General features: G+C 34.1%; 3 protein-coding genes across 4 annotated transcripts; all 3 read right to left on the bottom strand.

Annotated features, from left to right (window-relative positions):
• Positions 1 to 2,617: 2,617 nt before the first annotated feature.
• Positions 2,618 to 6,459, bottom strand: LOC125820121 (probable serine/threonine-protein kinase PBL21). Of its 2 annotated transcripts, XM_049499543.1 has the most exons (6): positions 6,155 to 6,459; positions 5,699 to 5,734; positions 5,261 to 5,452; positions 4,856 to 5,041; positions 3,617 to 4,005; positions 2,618 to 2,929 (listed from the first exon to the last, which is right to left on the bottom strand). In XM_049499543.1, the coding sequence occupies exons 1-6, from the start codon at positions 6,261 to 6,263 to the stop codon at positions 2,618 to 2,620; spliced, it is 1,224 nt and encodes a 407-aa protein (XP_049355500.1). In that variant the 5' UTR covers positions 6,264 to 6,459. The 2 variants fall into 2 exon arrangements, with proteins under 2 accessions (XP_049355500.1, XP_049355501.1); XM_049499544.1 differs by lacking the exon at positions 5,699 to 5,734 and having other exon boundaries at positions 6,155 to 6,262.
• A 2,304-nt stretch (positions 6,460 to 8,763) lies between these two features.
• On the bottom strand, positions 8,764 to 10,587 carry LOC125820368 (glycosyltransferase family 92 protein RCOM_0530710-like). The gene has a single exon (XM_049499801.1). The coding sequence runs from the start codon at positions 10,585 to 10,587 to the stop codon at positions 8,764 to 8,766; it is 1,824 nt and encodes a 607-aa protein (XP_049355758.1).
• Positions 10,588 to 16,524: 5,937 nt separating this feature from the next.
• On the bottom strand, positions 16,525 to 17,295 carry LOC125820367 (serine/threonine-protein phosphatase 7 long form homolog). Its single transcript, XM_049499800.1, has 2 exons — positions 17,222 to 17,295; positions 16,525 to 17,071 (listed from the first exon to the last, which is right to left on the bottom strand). The coding sequence occupies exons 1-2, from the start codon at positions 17,293 to 17,295 to the stop codon at positions 16,525 to 16,527; spliced, it is 621 nt and encodes a 206-aa protein (XP_049355757.1).
• Between the last annotated feature and the right edge of the window lie 931 nt (positions 17,296 to 18,226).

The following is an 18,226-nucleotide window of genomic DNA, read 5'->3' as shown; positions in this document are numbered from 1 at the left end:
AGATCAGCAAGTATACATACTTAGATTTTAAAAGTTCGTAATTTTTTCCGTCTCAATTTATGTAAAAGTGTCTGATTGAGTACGAAGTTTAAGAGAAAATGAAATGTTTTTATATTTATGATTTAAATTAATTCATAGAACTTTATGTGTCAATACATCGAGCCCTGATTATGGAGAAAATCCTGTTGAGAGCGCTACCCCCGAATGAGCCCTGCAGAGCGCAATCCGGATTTAGTCAGAGCTCCAATGTGGGCTCCGGACACTGGATGGAAAACCAAAAAAAAATGCATTATTCCATGGTTAAACGAAAAGTTTAAAGTCAAAATGTTACTAAATATGAAAAGATGTCATTCTTTGTTAATTGATCAAAAAAAGAATATTACATAAATGGTGACAGATCAGAATACTAAAGATAAAACATGATTATTTTGTTTGCAAACAGACTAAGAAAAAGACACATAAATTGAACAAAATACAAACATAAATATTGAAAAAAAAGACACATAAAATGATTATTTTAAATTTTGTTCATATTATGTACTATCATTTTTATTATTATTTGTACAACTTTTAATTAAAAATAGGAACAAAATTTATAATGTGACCTAAAAAGAGAACATTTCCATAAATCAGACATTATTTTTGCACTAAAGTCAACTGACTATGAACAAGATACTCACTAGCTAGTCACTTCATTCAATCTTCAAAGCAAAAAACTACATATGCACAAATGCCAACCAGTTAAAAGTCATTACCATATGGTGAGGATTTCAATATTTTTTCAAACTTTTGGGCTGCACTTGTTTCCCACCTGGTGGTCGATATCATATTAGAGCTCGATTAAATTTGGATTTGAGCTGGAAAGTCCCTCATTGAGGAGTAAAGCGCTTCTTAACAAATGTGACTCTGTACCAGAAGAACTCGAACTTGAAACATCTAGTTAAGGATGAAAGAGTACTTATTATTCCAAGCAAAACTATTTGCCTACTTTTTCTAGTGATTGCGATTTGCCACTATAATTTGAAGATATGACTTTGGTGGGAAGACTAGTCCACTAGAGAAAACCACTAATCTCATCCATTTATATTGTCAAAATTGAAGTTGTTGACTTTGTGTTTTGAATTCTGGTGGATTTGAATCGCGGTCCGACCTTTAAAAGATCGCGATGGGACCTATATGAAAAAATAAAAAAAGATAGCATGATTTGAGCGCGATCATAGAAGAGCTTCTAAGGGTTAACGCGATCATAATGTGATCAGAGCACGCTAGCTCTGATCACATTGACCTAAATTCGAATCATGTTATGTTCTCATCTATGTAAAGCAAATTATTGATCATGCAAGATTGGGAAAAACACTTGGGAGTAAAGGGATTATAATTAGGGATCTAACATATGTTGTATTCTTTGTTTTATGCTTTTGACCCGAGGACGTAGGCTTGACTGAATCTCGTTAAATTTTTATTTTATTTCTTCTTCTCTATTTATTTTGTATGTGTTTGTGTGCTAGTTAATCATATGCATTCCCCAATAGAAGTTGAAAATTCAGTAAATTTCAGAAACAAAACAGTTACTCCCTCCGTTTCAATTAGTTTAATTTATCCTACTTTCCTTTTTAGTCTGTTTAAAAAAAATGTCTCACTTTCCGTTTCTTGCAACTCTTTCTCATTCTAACTTTCTATCTGACATGTTTAAGACCAGAAGATAATCGAAGAAAATCATCAACAACAAGTCTTCACTATTGTTCATATTATCTTATATGATCATGTCAACAATATGCATGAAATTACAAGAAGTATGGGTATATATACAATCTCGACGTTGATATACATCCATTTTTTGGTTTTTGGTTTTTCATATACACCAAAATACAGATACGTGAAACAATATTCAATGGTTCCTCAACTGTTTACGAATTACGAGTAGTCAATGTACAGGGGAAAGAGCAGTCTACCGCGTTCCTGCAAATCAATTGAAGTTCTTGATTCAGGGAAACGTCATCTGAAACGCCAAAAACATTTGAATGAATCATGTCCTGTTCTTACTGTGATAAGAAAATAAGGAATTCAGAAGGAACTTAGGACATATGAAGGTTAAGTGAGAAAAGAAATCGACATTTTTACACTATCAGGTCAGCTAAAACATAACTACTGACTAAAACAAGTTAAATTAGAGTGATTGTTTAAAGAACGACAGGTCAAAAACACATCTAAAGCATCCTGATCTTTTGAGTTTCATGCCTGAACTATTAGATGTGCGAGTTTTCTAAACTATCACCAAATGTTTATTGAAAGATACCTCAACTATCAGTTGTTCACTTTTTCTACCTGAACGACAATTATATTTCAGGTAGGAAGGGAACAACTGATAGTTGAGGTGTGTTTTGATAAATAGTTCAGATAGGAAAAGTGAACACCTAATAGTTTAGGTGGGAAACTCGCAAAAATGTGATACTTCAAATGTGTTTTTGACTATAAACTCTTGTGTTCAAGATGGTCTTCTAACCTCATAATCAAAAGCTGAAGTGACCGATATCCTCTGCTATAACGTCGAAACAATAAAATGCACCTCCATTTTTCATTATGATGTTCCGCAATCCCCATCTCTATATATCTAGTTTTAAAATGTAATAGCCATGTTGTCATAGCTTCGATTTCGTGAACTGACAGTAAACTCTTCTGTTGATGGAGGCGGTATGTGCTTGCCAGATTGTGAACCACCTCTATGTGTACCTGAGTGTTGTGCTTGAAGTAGAAGATAGTCAAGCGCGGTAACAATATCAGTAATGCTGGGGCGAAAACTGGCTTGTTCTTGAAGACACATTGCAGTAACAGCAACTGCATGGTGCAAACAACGAGAAGAGAACTGACCATCCAACATCGGGTCTACCAAATGAATGTATTTCCTCCGGTCCTTGAGGAAAGGATTAGACTGCAACCAAGTCGAAGAGTTTCTCAGATAAAAAGAAATTCTAGACATAGTACATAAACAGAAACCATGTCTTGTATTCAGGTCGGGTTCAGGATATAAGTTGCACTACTTCATAGTTTTTTTGGATAAAAAACTATTACCAAGGGTCCGGGGAAGGGACAAACCACAAGGATCTATTTTACGCAGTCTTACCCTGCATTTCTGCAAGAGGCTGTTTCCACAACTCTAACCTATGACGTCCTAGTCACATGACAACAACTTTATCAGTTACGTCAAGGCTGCTTCCCACTCCCCTTCATTATCTGTTCTTTACTAGCAGCAAATAATGGGCAAAATTTTGCAATAATATGACTAGTAATAGTTTCTTTTTCAGTATGTGTTCTTATAGAATTGGTTCAAAACACTGAGTGGACTTCAGTTTCGTATTGGAACCAGGTAATGATCCAATTGACTGAAAGACTATGTTGCCCGACTCTTCAAAAATATCCATGGGTGTATGTCAGATCCTCCAAAAGCAGTGCATTTTTGGAGCATCTTGTGAATTGAATAACTCTCTAAATCTGAGGTTGCATTAGAGGTTATCGGTTGTATAATATCAGAATCGAACAGAAATGGAGAATTGAGCTGGTCCGGAAACGAGACCAGTAGTTAGTATTCAGATTTAAGATAGTATAAGTTATAACTCACCCAAACAACAAGGTTCTGTTCTCCTTGTTTTTTAGAGGTGTCATAAGCTTTTCGTCCCGTTATTAGCTCCAATAGAACAACACCGAAGCTATAGATATCAGATTTCAGAGTCAACTTCCCTGTCATGGCATACTCGGGGGCACAATATCCGTAGGTGCCCATCACTCTTGTCGAAACATGAGTGTTGTCACCTACAGGTCCCAGCTTTGCGAGTCCAAAATCCGACAGCTTTGGATTGAAATCATTGTCCAATAATATATTTGAAGATTTCAAATCACGGTAAATGACGGGTGGATTTGCTTTGTGTAGATACTCGAGTCCATGAGCTGCGCCTGCAGCTACCTGTAGCCTTGTCTTCCAACTCAGTGGCATCGTTCCTGGTTCTAAATCTTTCAACATCAACGATAACAGAAAGTTAGTATACATCCCAACAAATCGAAAATAAGGATAACTATAGTGATAGTACAAAAGCGAGTTGATTTCTCAAACGGTCACTCAACTAACACTCACTATCTCAGAAAGTCACATTTCTTCTTGATTCCAATTTCTTTCTACAAAAAAGTAACTTTCCGAAATAACAACTACACTATCAGTTGAGTAACCATCAGAGAAATCAACCTTACAAAAGCTAAAGGGCGGCTAGGAGGACATCAAACAATTACTCTCACTGTTTCAATATACGTGTCCTAATTCGTAGTACGAGGGTCAAACTAACTAATTTTCAATGTGAATCTGGAAATAAATCTTAAAATTCTTTCTTTTTTTAAACAAAACTTCCTCATTTTGAAACTACATAGAATGTACTATTAAGTCACAATAGTTAACAATTCAAAATATTCAAAAAGTATTTGAAAAAATCCTGGCATCCTCTAACTCTCCAAATAGTAATTACAACATATAAATTAAAACAGATGAAGTATGTGTTATCCTTAACAGCGCGTAACAACAGAGAAACGCTAATGAGACATGAGCTTAACTTGTCTATGCAATTACTAAAGCCATTAAAGGCAACTCAGAAGTTAGAGAACAGTCTCTTGTTTTCACTTATATTGCTCGGACTCTACCAAAATATTGTCACAGAGGTGACAGATCATCCAAAAATGCACTACTTTCAAAGGATCGGCACTAGGTAAGTTTGCATATCTAACTTACAAAACGTGTAAAGTTTAAAGGACTATCTAGGTATTTAGCCTTCAATATACGAGCAAGAAGAGTTCGAGGAGATGTAACAAAAATTACCGAAAAGATGGTTTTCCAGGCTGCCTAGTGGCATGAACTCGTAAACCAACAACCTCTGTTCTCCGTGAGTGCAGTATCCGATCAGGTTGACAAGATTGTTATGATGCATTAAACTCAACATCAGTACCTCCACAACAAATTCTTGGTTCCCTTGAAGGCCTTCGAGATTAAGTTGTTTGATCGCGACTATCTGCTCGTAACATCAAAACACAACTAATCATCAACTGTCACACACACTAAAAATTAAAAGACAAGTTCTGTTCCAACATTCCCCTGTTTTCAATCATTTAGGCTAGTCGCAGAGCTACATAGACCAAAGGGTAGTCAGTTGAACACCTTTCGTTAGACAATTATAATACATAATATAATGAGAATCAAACCATCAAAATTTCGAAAACAAAAAACTTGCCTGGCCTGAATCTATACGGCCTTTATAGACGCTTCCAAAGCCGCCTTCTCCAATAAGATTCGTTTCCCTAAAACTCTGAGTTGCGATGGCTAGTTCCTTGAACGCGAAACTGCGGGCTACATTATTGTTCTTATTGTTACTTTCCCCACTTCTTTTACTTTTCAAAAAGCCCTCCTTTCTCCCATTTCCTATACATGAATAACATCGAAAATTCCACAAAAATGAAAAAAAAATAAAAATCCGTCTCTCCCAAATGCAATTTGAATCTCATACTCAACTTATGTTGCTCAAACTCTTCAAAAATACTGTCACGTGTGTGTCTAGTCCTTCAAAAGATAAACAATTTTGGAGGATCCGACATAGATGCAACAACATTTCGAAGGGTCAAAGCATCATACTAGTTCTTAAACAATACGATTTAATAAAATCCTTACCACTTCCAGAATCACTAGAATTCCCCCTTGCGTGCACTGCAAAAAAACTCAAAACATTTACATATTGTAACAAATACATAAGCACATTGTATATATAACATCTAACACATCATAATTTCACAATTGATAGTAATTATAACCACATTACATCATATATTACATTCTAAGATTGCTTGAATCCTTCAAAATGTCATTGCGGGTGTACCTAATTCCTTCAAAAAGTTATTCCATTTTGGAGGATCTAACATACGTGCAACAACATTTTTTCAGGACACGAGCAACATAGTGCATAAAGCATCCCGCATTCAAACAGGAAACAGGGGAAGGGCCACACTCCAAGAGGTGCAACGAACATGTGATAACACGGAGACAACTATACCGTTGCTCCAAAGCTATAAAACTTAATAACATTTAAAGGAAAAAATAATGTAAAATTAAATAAAATAAAAATAAAACCTGCAGAATTGTTGGATCTTGAGATCATGTCTTCATCATAATCTTCAATATTCTTAGGACGAGAGCTCATGCAAGAAAAGCAACTCATTTTATTATTTTTTTTCGACATTGAAATCTTTGACCAATTATTTCCAAAACAAATGCAAAATTTTCAAGAAATTAGAATAATAACACCTCAAATTTCAGCTAGAAAATCATTTGTTGATTACATAATTACAAAAAATAAAAATAAAAATAGCACAATAATGATATATATGGGAGGAATCAATAAAAAAAAACAAATGCAAGATATAAATGGAGCTAAGGAGAGAGAGAGAGAGATAGTTTATTATTCCCTCTCCCTTTTGAAATGTGTAGAAAAAGATTGAAACTTTCACATTCATAGATCTTCAAATACCAAAAATATATATATATATATATATATATAAGTAAAGGACAAATGTAAAATTAAAAAAAAAGTACAGGTAATTATTTTTTTGTAATTGTGACAAAAAATTCCAAAATTAGACAAAGTGGGGGGGGGGAGGGGGGGAGGAGGGGGGTATTGAACCAAAAATGGGTCCTAATTATTGGGGTCTAATAGTTATAATTAGTAATGTGACAAAAATTGACCCAAAAAATAAAATAAAATACCCGAGTTAGTTGAACAGGTGATCTTCCGAGTGAGGAGTCTCAGGTTTGAGAATCCTAGCATATTTTATTGGTCGAGTTTGTCGCATGAGGTTTGTCCAGTGGCGTTGACTCATGCAGTGAAGGGTGGTTAGTTGAACATAATTCATGGAAAAATTATATTATGTATATAGAAAATTGTATGAAGTAGGTTAAAAATTACTTTTCACATGTACTACGTATATTATTAAATCTTGAATACTTTTAACAAAATTTCTTACTTTGTCACTGAGCTTGTCTAATATGATTTACTTTTCATGTGTGATTTGCGGACTATTTTAGTGAGGCGAAATTACAGAAAGTGAGGAAAAAATTGAACCAAAAATGGGTCCTATATATTATTTTTTTTGGTCTGATATGACCATATGAACAAAAAAAAGAAATAATACGTTGAATGTCCCATGATTTCTACGTTTAGCAAAATTGTTCCAGCTCCTCATTTAGCGGCAGCTCTTATTTCAAGAATTTTTTTAAAAAATAAAGTTTGGTTATACATTGAATTGTTTTTTAAAAACACAAAAAAATTGAAGATAAGTTTCAAATTTGAAAAGGTAATTTTGATTAATTTTTAAAAAATACTTATAATGTATTTTCTTCAAAGTTAAATTGATGTTCAGACATAATTTTAACTTCTGAATATCATTTTTAACTTTTATTAAAATATTCAATAAAACTATACGCAAGGTACTATAAGTAACAATTCTTATTATATCAAAATATATATGATAGAAAAAATATATGTTAAAAAGTTGATAAAAATTCATACAAATATTTGATTTTCGAAAAGTGAAACATGACAAGTATTTTGCCATATTTACCTTGAAATATATTCCTCTTCATTATTTATTCTCATTAATTAGTTTGCATTCAATTCTTTGTTTATTAATCATTGGCAATAATTAATTTTTAAAGAATTTAACAATAGTCTAGAGAGTGTAATTTTTATCGAGTCAGAAAAAAAATGAGTAATAGATCGGAGAATTAGGTGTCAAATCTCTCCTGGATCTAGTAGGAGCGAAAGTAGGTAACTTAGATAAAGAATAGTTGATAGAGACGTTAGATCTGAAAAACACATGGTCAAATATCCTATCCTCTATTCCATTTGATGGTGATGTTAATTCAATATTACCTAAAAAACTAATGTCATTTTCTTATTTTTACTTTTAATGGTATAGTATGCTTTTCTAATCACATAAATTTCATTAATTGTGCATTTTTTTAAACTACAAACTATAGAAGTATTTTTGTAAGCCACCATGCAAACTACAGCAGAACAATTCCAAAAGAAATAAGATTAGCTACTTGAGTTTGGGGAGGATTAATTAGCACAAAACAAGAACTAATAATGAAACCTCAGTTTTCATTTGTTTGTCTGATTTCAATTTGATACGAAGCTTAAGAGTAAAACAAAAACTTTTGAATCTTTTTGTCTTAAACTAAAAACATAATTAATGTATCAGAATATCTTTTAATCATATGGTTTTAATCATGTCACTTGAAAAGTTGAAATCAAAGAGTTGTTAGAAAAAGGAAAGAGTCATCATTCCTTTTTAAACAAAATAAAAATGAAAGTAAAACAAACAAATTAAAACGACAGAGTAATGAACATTGAATGAACCAAAACAAAGAGTTCAATGAGGAAATCAAATTAATTATTAATAAAACAACAATCAAATGCCTATACAAAAAAAAAAGGTTTCCTCTAAGTTTCTTAGTGATCACAATTTAGGCTGTAAATTTGCAGCTGGTGCTCAATCAATACTAGCAAAAAATCAATATGTCATAATATACATGAGTAATATATAACTCTTAAAGAAAAATTTCGACCTATATGTTGCTCGAATCCTTCAAAATGATCTTCAAAATTATGTATTCTTGAAGGACCTGACACGAGTGTCATACCATCTTTTAAGGGTCTGAGCAACATAGACGCTAACTAGTCATCTTTGCCATTCCATACGGTAATCATGTAACGGAGTTGGAGACTTTAGTGCAAACCATCTCCGTGTTAAATCTTTTAAACCATTATCATATACCTCGCAAAACTTCAATGGCCAACCTTTAGGCTCAACCGGACTAAATCCTAGTCCTGGGGTTCGATCCTTTGAACGTGGGTTCAATTCTTTAGTCCAATCAATAACATAAGTCGATACCCTTCTCCTAAATTTAGCCTTAAATTCAGGCCAAGCTTGAAACTTGTAGTGATTCACCGCCATAGCATGAACACTCATTTTCTTTCCCCTATACCTTTTATTCAATATGAAATGATGAATCATATTGAGCAAAGAGTGATGAACCGCGTCCAAGAATACAATAGACTTGTGTCTATTCTCAAACTTTCTTCTGCAGTTGTATCCTTGTGTCACTCCTGTTATAGGATGAGTGTTCATATTCGATGGTCCAAATTCATAACATGGGATACTAATTTCCCCGACTTGTCTCTTGTCGAGCAATGGATCTTGTATATTCTTAGGATTTGGTAACAAAGAATGCAATAGAGATTCAGATGGACGCGATAGATTAGCCCATAAAGGTGAATACACAAATTCGTCCACATCAATGTACATCATCCAAGAACAAGAATCCTTAGCATAAATTGTACTATGCGAAAAACCGGCTTCTTGAGTTTTAGGCCATATCCAAAAATAAGTTTTCACATCATAGCCATCATGAACAAGCTCGTCGACAACTTTGTCTAAATCATCATCACTAGCATTGTCGTATAACATGAATTTTTCAACACCTATTTTTGAATGATACAATACCCATTCTTTTAAGAATTTACCAACATTGTACACCATGGTACATGCACAAAGACGAGATTTCTCTGACTTCTTGTTAGTTGCCAATTTTCGTGGTGCATTGTAATAAGCCACAGAAGGTACAACCATTGGAACAGGAAGTAAAATTTCAAGAGAGATTGATACTCCCTCTCCTTCCAAAACAGTTGGATCAGGGCGATTACATCGAAAAACTTCTTGTATTGAACTCGTTACGTTGGTTCTAATTACCTTATTGCCCTCGTACCCAAAAATACAGTTAAATTCATTGGATTCTCTGTTAATTCCTTGACGATTATTCACTCCTTTAACAAACAAAACAATGTCCTCATCTGTTGTTAGAGAATCGTAAACGAGAAACGTCCACCTTAACAGCTCCGGCATTGTTGATATCATGGTAACATTTTGATTTTCGGTTGATTTCATCAATACGGGTGGTTTAAATGGCAATCTCCGGCGAGCTCTCTTTGGAAACTCGCACTTGAACATAGACCGAATCGGAAAATGGAGCTCCCCTGCAGGAAAAGCAGGGGAAATCTCCCCTGTTCCGTATAAACAAATGTAAGGATCGTGATGAGAAATTACATGAGTATAATCCGGAGAAACAATAACGAAAATTTCCCAATCAGGCATTAGAATCGATACAGATGAAATTTGACCATGTAACGGAGAAATTTGAAATGGAGTTATAGGTGAAGAGATATTTTCATGAATAACGAGGTTATCAGGTTTTTTTGAGGATATAGTAATGGCGATTTTCGGGGGTGGGGGTGGGGGTGGGGGTGGGGAGGAGATAGTAATGGTGGTGATTTTCGGTGGTGGTGGTGGTGATGGTGGAGGATCAGAAAGTCGGAGATAATTGTTATCAACGGAGGAGGAGGAGACGGAGGAGATAGAATCACGAAGGTAAAGGTGATACAGAGTAGCAAAGAAGAAAATCGAAGTGGTAATGAAAAAGAAAATCGTAAGGATTTTTCCGGCCATAATAACTCAAAAGATGAGAATTTGGAAGATGATAATACTGGAAGATCCAGTAGGAGCAAAAGTAGGTAAAGTTAGGTAAAGAAAAGATAATTTTGCTGATACAAACATAGATGAGGATAGAAGGGCGTAATAATAATAAGAGGCCTTAAATATATACACATACACATCATCATAATAGTGTAAAGTATTGTATTCTTAAAAGATAGTAGAAGTTTAACTTTACATATTAATTGATATTAATAACATTTATAAAAGAAAGAAAATGCATTGTAGATAGTAAAATGTTATTCATTTGCTTACCTAGATTTAGTTTGGATGTTGTTGTAAGAATTTCATTTATTAGTACGAAGATTTGAATTATTTAATTCAGAGTTACAAAATATTTCTAATAAAAGTAGATAGATTTTTTCTTTCTTTTTCTATTTAAAATATGTTCCTTTCTTTTAATTCGTTATTAAAATTTTTTGGTGGCTCAAATTTTAGGGGCCTAAATCAAACATTTTACTTGCCTCACCCTAAGTCACACATGTTCGTAGAAAGCACATGTTCGAATATTATTTGATGTGTTACTAACCTTCCTTATTAGTCAATATATAAAAAAAATTAATGTCTTTTGTTTTTAATATCTAATAACGATTATACTTAAAAATCAAATGTTTAGATTGTTATATATAGGAAGATGCATACGGGAGGGGGCTTGGCCTTGCCACCGAATATAACACAAGGATAAAGTAATAATGAACCCTCTATTTAAATTTATTTGCTTGACTTTGATCTAACACAAAAAGTTAAAAAATAAAAAGACTTTCGAATCATTGATCTTAAACTAAAAACTTGTTGAAATGTACAAATATATTTTTTCATATTGTATTCTATACATAATCAATTCTAACTCGTCATCTTTGCCATACCATACGGTAATGTATCCGATTTGGAGACTTTAGTCCGAACCATCTCCGTGTCAAATCTTTTAGACCATTAACATATACCTCGCAAAACTTCGATGGCCAATCTTTAGGCTCAATCGCACTAAATCCTAGTCCTGGGGTTCGATCATTTGAACGTGGATTCAATTCTTTAGTCCAATCGACAACATAAGCTGATACCCTTCTCCTAAATTTAGCCTTAAATTCAGACCAAGCTTGGAACTTGTAATGATTCAATACCATATCACGGACATTCACTTTCTTTATCTTGTATCCTTGTTTCAGTATGAAATGATGAATAACATTGCGCAAAGAGTGATCAATAGCATCCAATAATACTATAGACTTATGTCTGTTCTCTACCTTTCTTCTACAGTTATATCCTTGGGTCACTCCCATTATAGGATGAGACTTCTTATTTGATGGTCCAAATTCATAACACGAGATGGTAATTTCCCCAATTTGTCTCTTATCAAGTGACGAATCTTGTACATTCTTGAGATTTGGTAACAGAGAAGGTAATAGAGATTTCAATGGACGCGATAATTTAGACCATAGAGGTGAATACACAAATTCATCCACATCAATGTACGTCATCCAAGAACAAGAATCCTTAGCATAAATTGCACTATGAGAAAAACCAGCTTCTTGAGTTTTAGGCCATACCCAAGAATAAGTTTTAACATCATATCCATCTCGAACAAGTTCATCGACAACATTGTTTAAATCATCATCACTAGCATTGTCGTATAATACGAATTTTTCAACACCAATTTTCGAATGATGTAATACCCATTATTTTAAGAACTTACCAACATTATACACCATGGTACATGCACAAATACGAGCTTTCTCTGACTTCTCGTTACTTTCCAATTTCCTTGGTCTAGTGTAATACGCTACAGAAGGTACAACCACTGGAACATTTAGTATAATTTCGAGAGAGACTGATATCCTCTCTCCCTCAAAAACAGTTGGATCAGGACGATTACATCGAAAAACTTCTTGTATCGAACTCGTTACGTTGGTTCTAATTACCTTATTACCCCCATACCCAAAAATACAGTTAAATTCACTACATTCTCTATTAATCCCTTGACGATTATTCAATCCTTTAACAAACAAAACGACGTCGTCGTCCGTCGTCAATGAATCATAAATGAGAAAAGTCCACTGTACATCTCCGGCGATGTCGCCGGCGCCTGCGTAATATTCCTATTTTCTGACGATTTCATCAATTTAGGTTGTTTAAACGGAAATTACCGGCGAGCTCTCTTCGGAACCTCACGCTTGAACAAAGACCGGACCGAAAATTGAAGCTCAATCGCCGATGAAATCTCCCCTGTTTCGAATACGCAAATATAAGGATCGTGAGGAGAAATTAGATGAGTATAATCGGGAGAGACAATAACAAATACTTCCCAATCTGGCATTAGAATCGATACAGATGAAATTGAATCGGGTAATAGTGAATTCACCGGAGATACAGGTGAATAGATATTTTCATGAACTGCAAAATTTTTGATATTTTTCGAAGACATAGTAATGGTGATTTTCGGTTCATCGTTAATGCCGGAGATAAAATCATAACGGTAAAGATGATACTGAGTAGCGAAGAAGAAAATTGAAGTGATAATGAAAAGTGAAGTGATCATACGAACTTTTTGAGTCATATCGAAACGTTACTCAACTTTATTTTATAATTCAGAAGTAGTTAAACTATGAGTATGCGACGGAATGATAGGTTTAAAGTATGTGTATATATAAGAAAGAGAAAGATTCCTAATTAGAATTTAAGTTGGAAATTGAAATCCTTGAGGGAAATGGAATTGGAATTATTGTTGATTAATGATTTGTTTATTATTTTCTAATCATTGTTTGAGACTAATTATGATTTTGACTGGACATTTGGTGAGAAATAATAGAGCTGGGAACCTAAATAAGCCACAAAAACATAAAAGTGATCAAAATAAGCCACTATTTTAGTAAGTAACTAAAATAGGCTTAGTGGAAGAAAAAATTTCACTTTATCTAATATTCTAAACGTTTTCCGTTAGTCTCATAACGTGTATATTTTAATATATAACCGGAATTATTTTTTACACTTTATAAAATGGAACTATTTCTTACACTTTATAAAGTGGAACTTTATCTTACACTTTATAAAGTGGAAGAAAATCTTACACTTTACAAAGTGGAAGAGAAAATTCCACTTTACAAAGAGGAATATTTTCACGTTTTTATCTCTTTTGCAGTGTTTGTCATACAATTATATTGATTTGACATATCATAAAAACGGAAAAAATTATTACACTATGTATTTTTATTTTTTTATTCTGAAAAATCCTCCAATCTCTATTTAAGGAGGACGTTCAAACATTAATTGATAGCACCTACAACATACTTTCTATATTTGTTCATTTCAATCTCAGAAAAAAAATGTCTTCTAAATCAAAAGTTAGAGTTTCGATTTATTGGGATGGCGAAATTATACATGATGGAAATACCATTTATTATAATTGTCCTCCCAAACACAATGTTAAATATTCAATTAATGTCCGATATCATAAATTTCTTTCATCAATTTATAAAAGAATGGGTATAAACAGTACTGTTTATAATTTGATTATAGTCAGAAAATACCCTACTTCATTTTTATCCCAAGGACAAGTAAATTTTGGAGAGTGGATTATCTATAATGACGAATCGTTGACCGACTTTTTGAGGGTTCCAGATGACTACATAGATCAAATCAAGTTAACAATACTTGAAATCTATGTTAGGAAGGAGCCTAAGACTAGTCAACAACGTTCTCCTTTATTGGTCGATGTCCATCCCCGATTAGAAAATCATAATAGCGTTGATGGATTTCCGATAACTCAATCTACTGATTTTCCTAACATGACTCATTATCAAAATATTCTTATCGGTCGATATGATTTTGATTTGAACGAAACTATCAATGAAAGTGATTGGTAGTGCTCAATAATTATATTTCGATTATTATTTGTTGATTTTGTCAATTATTTATTAATTTATATGATTTATTATTATTATTATATATTTTGTAGCGGTTTACCTCAGCAAGATAGGAATATTGCTCCAAGTTATGGACTAGATAATTATTTTGGTCAGTCCTCACACTTTGAAATTACGAAAAATGTTGGAACATCCTCAAATTTTCATGTCTCGCCTACTTTTGATGCAGATGATTATCGGTATGTCCAACACTTGATTTTTTATTTAAGTAAGTTAATTGCATGAGATAAATATTTATAATTTTTTACATATATAGGGAAAATATCACACAAGATGAGCCCATTGATCCTGTGAATATCGATGATCGTGACCTTCCAAATTACGGCTCACCTTCAGCTAGTGATAGTGATGATTTGCCTAATGTCGAGGAATCAGGAGATAATGTTCCATTTGAGGCATTATCTAGTGATGATGATTTTTTAATGCCCAATCGGTCGTCAAGACCAATGTCCATGAGTCCGTTTCGTAATCATGAAATTCCTTATCTTGATCATCTCCCAGATGGTCCAAATATCTTTGGCGATACACATGATGAATATTCATCACAATGTACGTGGCGTGAACCGAAAGATTTCATGAATAGTGCTATTTATATTGAAAAAAGCATGTTATTCAATTCAAAGAAGTTGTTGCAAAGAGCAGTTAAGCTTCTACATTTAAAGATAGCGAGGGAGTACTTTGTTATTAAATCGACAAAGAAATCATGGCGACTTGTTTGCAGGCATGTTGAACAAGGATGTCGATTTAGGCTAACTTCTTTTAATGAAAAACATACTAACATGTGGAAAGTTGGAAGATACATTAAAGAACATACATGTGATATGGGTACGTGCCGCGATGGACATTTCAACTTGGATGTTGAGATGATTGCTAACATCCTTCGTGTTGATATAGAAAAAATGCCAAGGTATTATTTTATCCTTAGATGATTTTTCTTTAGTAAGAAAATATTCATTTTTTATTTGATAATTAATATTATTTTTACTTTTCAGGTTTCCCATCAAAAATTGTCAAACAGCCGTTCTTAAAGCATATGGCATTTCGATAAGCAAAAGAAAAGTCTATCTTGGTCGCAAGCGTGCTTTTGAAAAAGTCTATGGTACTTGGGAGGGTTCTTTTGCCGAGTTGCCGAGGTTCATGGAAGCTTTGAAACACTTCAATCCCGGAACAATAGTTGAATGGAAAACAGAGCGGCATGTCGATGTCATTGAAGATGTATTCAATTATGTGTTCTGGACTTTTAAACCATGCATTGATGGGTTTGTGTTTTGTCGTCCTGTTATATCGATTGACGGAACACATGTCTATGGAAAATATGATATCAAGTTATTGATTGCGATTCCAACGGATGGTAACGGCTCAATATTACCTTTGTCATTTGCAATAGTTGCGAATGAGAGCATGAAGACATGGAGTTTATTTTTGGATCATTTGCACTTGCACGTTGTCAAGGGTCATAGAGATGTAGCATTGATTTTAGATAGGCATCACGGAATACTCTCATCCGTGTATAATTCTCCCAATTGGCAGGCCCCATTTGGGTTCCATCGTTTTTGTTTAAGACATTTGAAGGCCAATTTTTTTTTAAAAAATCAAAAATGTCACTTTGAACAACCTTTTATGGGTAGCTGCAAATCATTGTCAAGAGAAAAAGTTTTTGGAAAAAATGGAGATGATCAAGGAGATTAACCCGGAAACGTATGTGTGGTTAATGAAGAACGATCTTGACAAATGGACATTGCACAGGGATGGAGGTAAGAGATAGGGAATGCTGACAACAAATAGTTCTGAGTCATTCAATGGTCTTCTTAAGTCAGCCAGGGGCCTGCCAGTTACTGCAATGGTAAGTCTCACTTACAATCAGATTGTGAATCGATTTGTTACAAAATCAAAATTTGTCAATCAGCTAGTACAACAAAAGCAACAATGGATGCCTAAACCATTCAAGATTTTTGAGGATAATCGAAAAAAGTCACAGCGTCACATATTTATCAACTATCACCAACAAAGGAAAAACATATTTGAGGTACAAGTAGGCCAACACTGCACTGCCCCAACTGTACTTACCTACGTCGTGGATGGGATCTAGGAATGCCCAGTATTGTAAGCTAATAAGGTTCCCCGACGTGTTCGAAAATAATATGCCCCCCAATATAACAAGCATGTAAAGTCTAGAAATTTTCTCAACCCGCTCCATTGGATTAGCGTCTCCTATCGGATCTACTTGTAACTGATCTCGCAAGTAGCCGGTAATGCTATGTATCCTCACCCGGCTGGCACCATCCATATCAGCAGGTGCTATGACGCATCCTGTGAGTGTCTCTAATAAAGTGCGCCATGGATGAATCCTCTGTGCAGCATCCTGCATGTACACAAGATCACCATCGATGCGCAAACCAAACAAAACCTGCACATCCTGTAATGTAATCGTGACCTCACCAAAAGGTAAGTGGAAGCAATAAGTCTCTGTCCTCCAACACTCAACCATAGGTGTAACAAGGACACGGTCATACTGCATCCTGCCCACACAAACTACATCATACAGTCCTGACCTACGTAAGATCTCCTCAACACGTTCATGAGGTCGATGCAAACGAAATAAACTTCAAGCATCATTCATGTGCACCGTCCTCATAAGGCTACTAAATGATATCTCACCTTTCCATAACAATTCTGATTTATGCTCATGCTGAGAGAGAAGAAGTGTACGATCAATCGGTCCAGGATTCACAACACGCTCCATTATATTCTGTAAGAAAAATTCTATTAATTCGTTTAATATAATTATCTATTGACAAATTAAAAAGTGAACTGTCTTCAAACGAATAATTGTACGAGAACTAAAGAATCTCTAACTTCAGCAAGTCAATTCAATGTGTTATTTGTCGAGTCAACCACAAGAAAATAAAATAGAAAAAAAAAAACCAAAAGGAACATATACCGGAAGAGAAACTGATGGAACCATCTATTACATATTTAGCGGATTTTTTAACACACCTACAGAGTCTGAGCCAAATCAATTGTGTCAAAATGGACCATACATCCTGAACTACATCCACAGCTGTTATCCTCAATCATTAAACTAATGAAATAGATCTTAGTAACATTTCCAATGTAGCATGACATATCCATTGAACAATCCTAATTTACATACGTCATAACTCATCTGAGAGGTGTATTTATGCACATTGACAATTTTACACAGCACATAGTCTCTACAGTCTACATATATTTAAGCTTTAACTCTTTCTGTGAACACCTATGCACTTATATGAGTTATACAAGTATATATGCTACAATCGAAAAAGCGTTTTATCATGGCAAAGATCATAAGCATGACCAGCCCAAAGACCTCCAGGAGTATCAGATGGCTAAGTAACCACATACGCAGACATGGACTCAAAAAAGTGACAACAAACTGAAAAGGTCATCAACATAAAAGGCTTCTAGCATTTGAGTATCATTATGTTTGTTCCATATTAAGGAAAATAGTGCAGAAGGAATTAGTACGTTTCAACGATTGACTTTTATCTTTCCCTTGCAAACAAGATCAAATGGGCACTTACTAGTTATAAGTAAAATTAAACAATTTGTGTTTAAGGAAACCAGCAAATGAAATCTTCTCCACCAAACCTTATTTTGCAATACCAATTCAACAGTGTAATTCCTTTTGT

The sequence above is a fragment of the Solanum verrucosum genome, unplaced genomic scaffold (assembly GCF_900185275.1).
Source record: "Solanum verrucosum unplaced genomic scaffold, falcon-dt-bn FXZP01000229.1, whole genome shotgun sequence".
NCBI lineage: Eukaryota > Viridiplantae > Streptophyta > Magnoliopsida > Solanales > Solanaceae > Solanum > Solanum verrucosum.
The sequence above is the reverse complement of the archived record's forward strand: the minus strand, read 5'-3'. Positions and strand labels throughout refer to the sequence as shown.

Bases quoted from the DNA above. Each gene is read 5' to 3' on its own strand.
- LOC125820121 (XM_049499543.1), bottom strand. From the start codon at position 6,263: ATGTCGAAAAAAAATAATAAAATGAGTTGCTTTTCTTGCATGAGCTCT. The intron at 5,042-5,260 runs GTTTTTTGTTTT...ACGAGCAGATAG, and splicing joins TATAGATTCAGGCCAGGCAA to TCGCGATCAAACAACTTAAT. The intron at 2,930-3,616 runs GTGAGTTATAAC...ACTTGGTTGCAG, and splicing joins AACAGAACCTTGTTGTTTGG to TCTAATCCTTTCCTCAAGGA.
- LOC125820368 (XM_049499801.1), bottom strand. From the start codon at position 10,587: ATGGCCGGAAAAATCCTTACGATTTTCTTTTTCATTACCACTTCGATT.
- LOC125820367 (XM_049499800.1), bottom strand. From the start codon at position 17,295: ATGGAGCGTGTTGTGAATCCTGGACCGATTGATCGTACACTTCTTCTC. The intron at 17,072-17,221 runs GTTATGGAAAGG...TTGTGTGGGCAG, and splicing joins CATGAGCATAAATCAGAATT to GATGCAGTATGACCGTGTCC.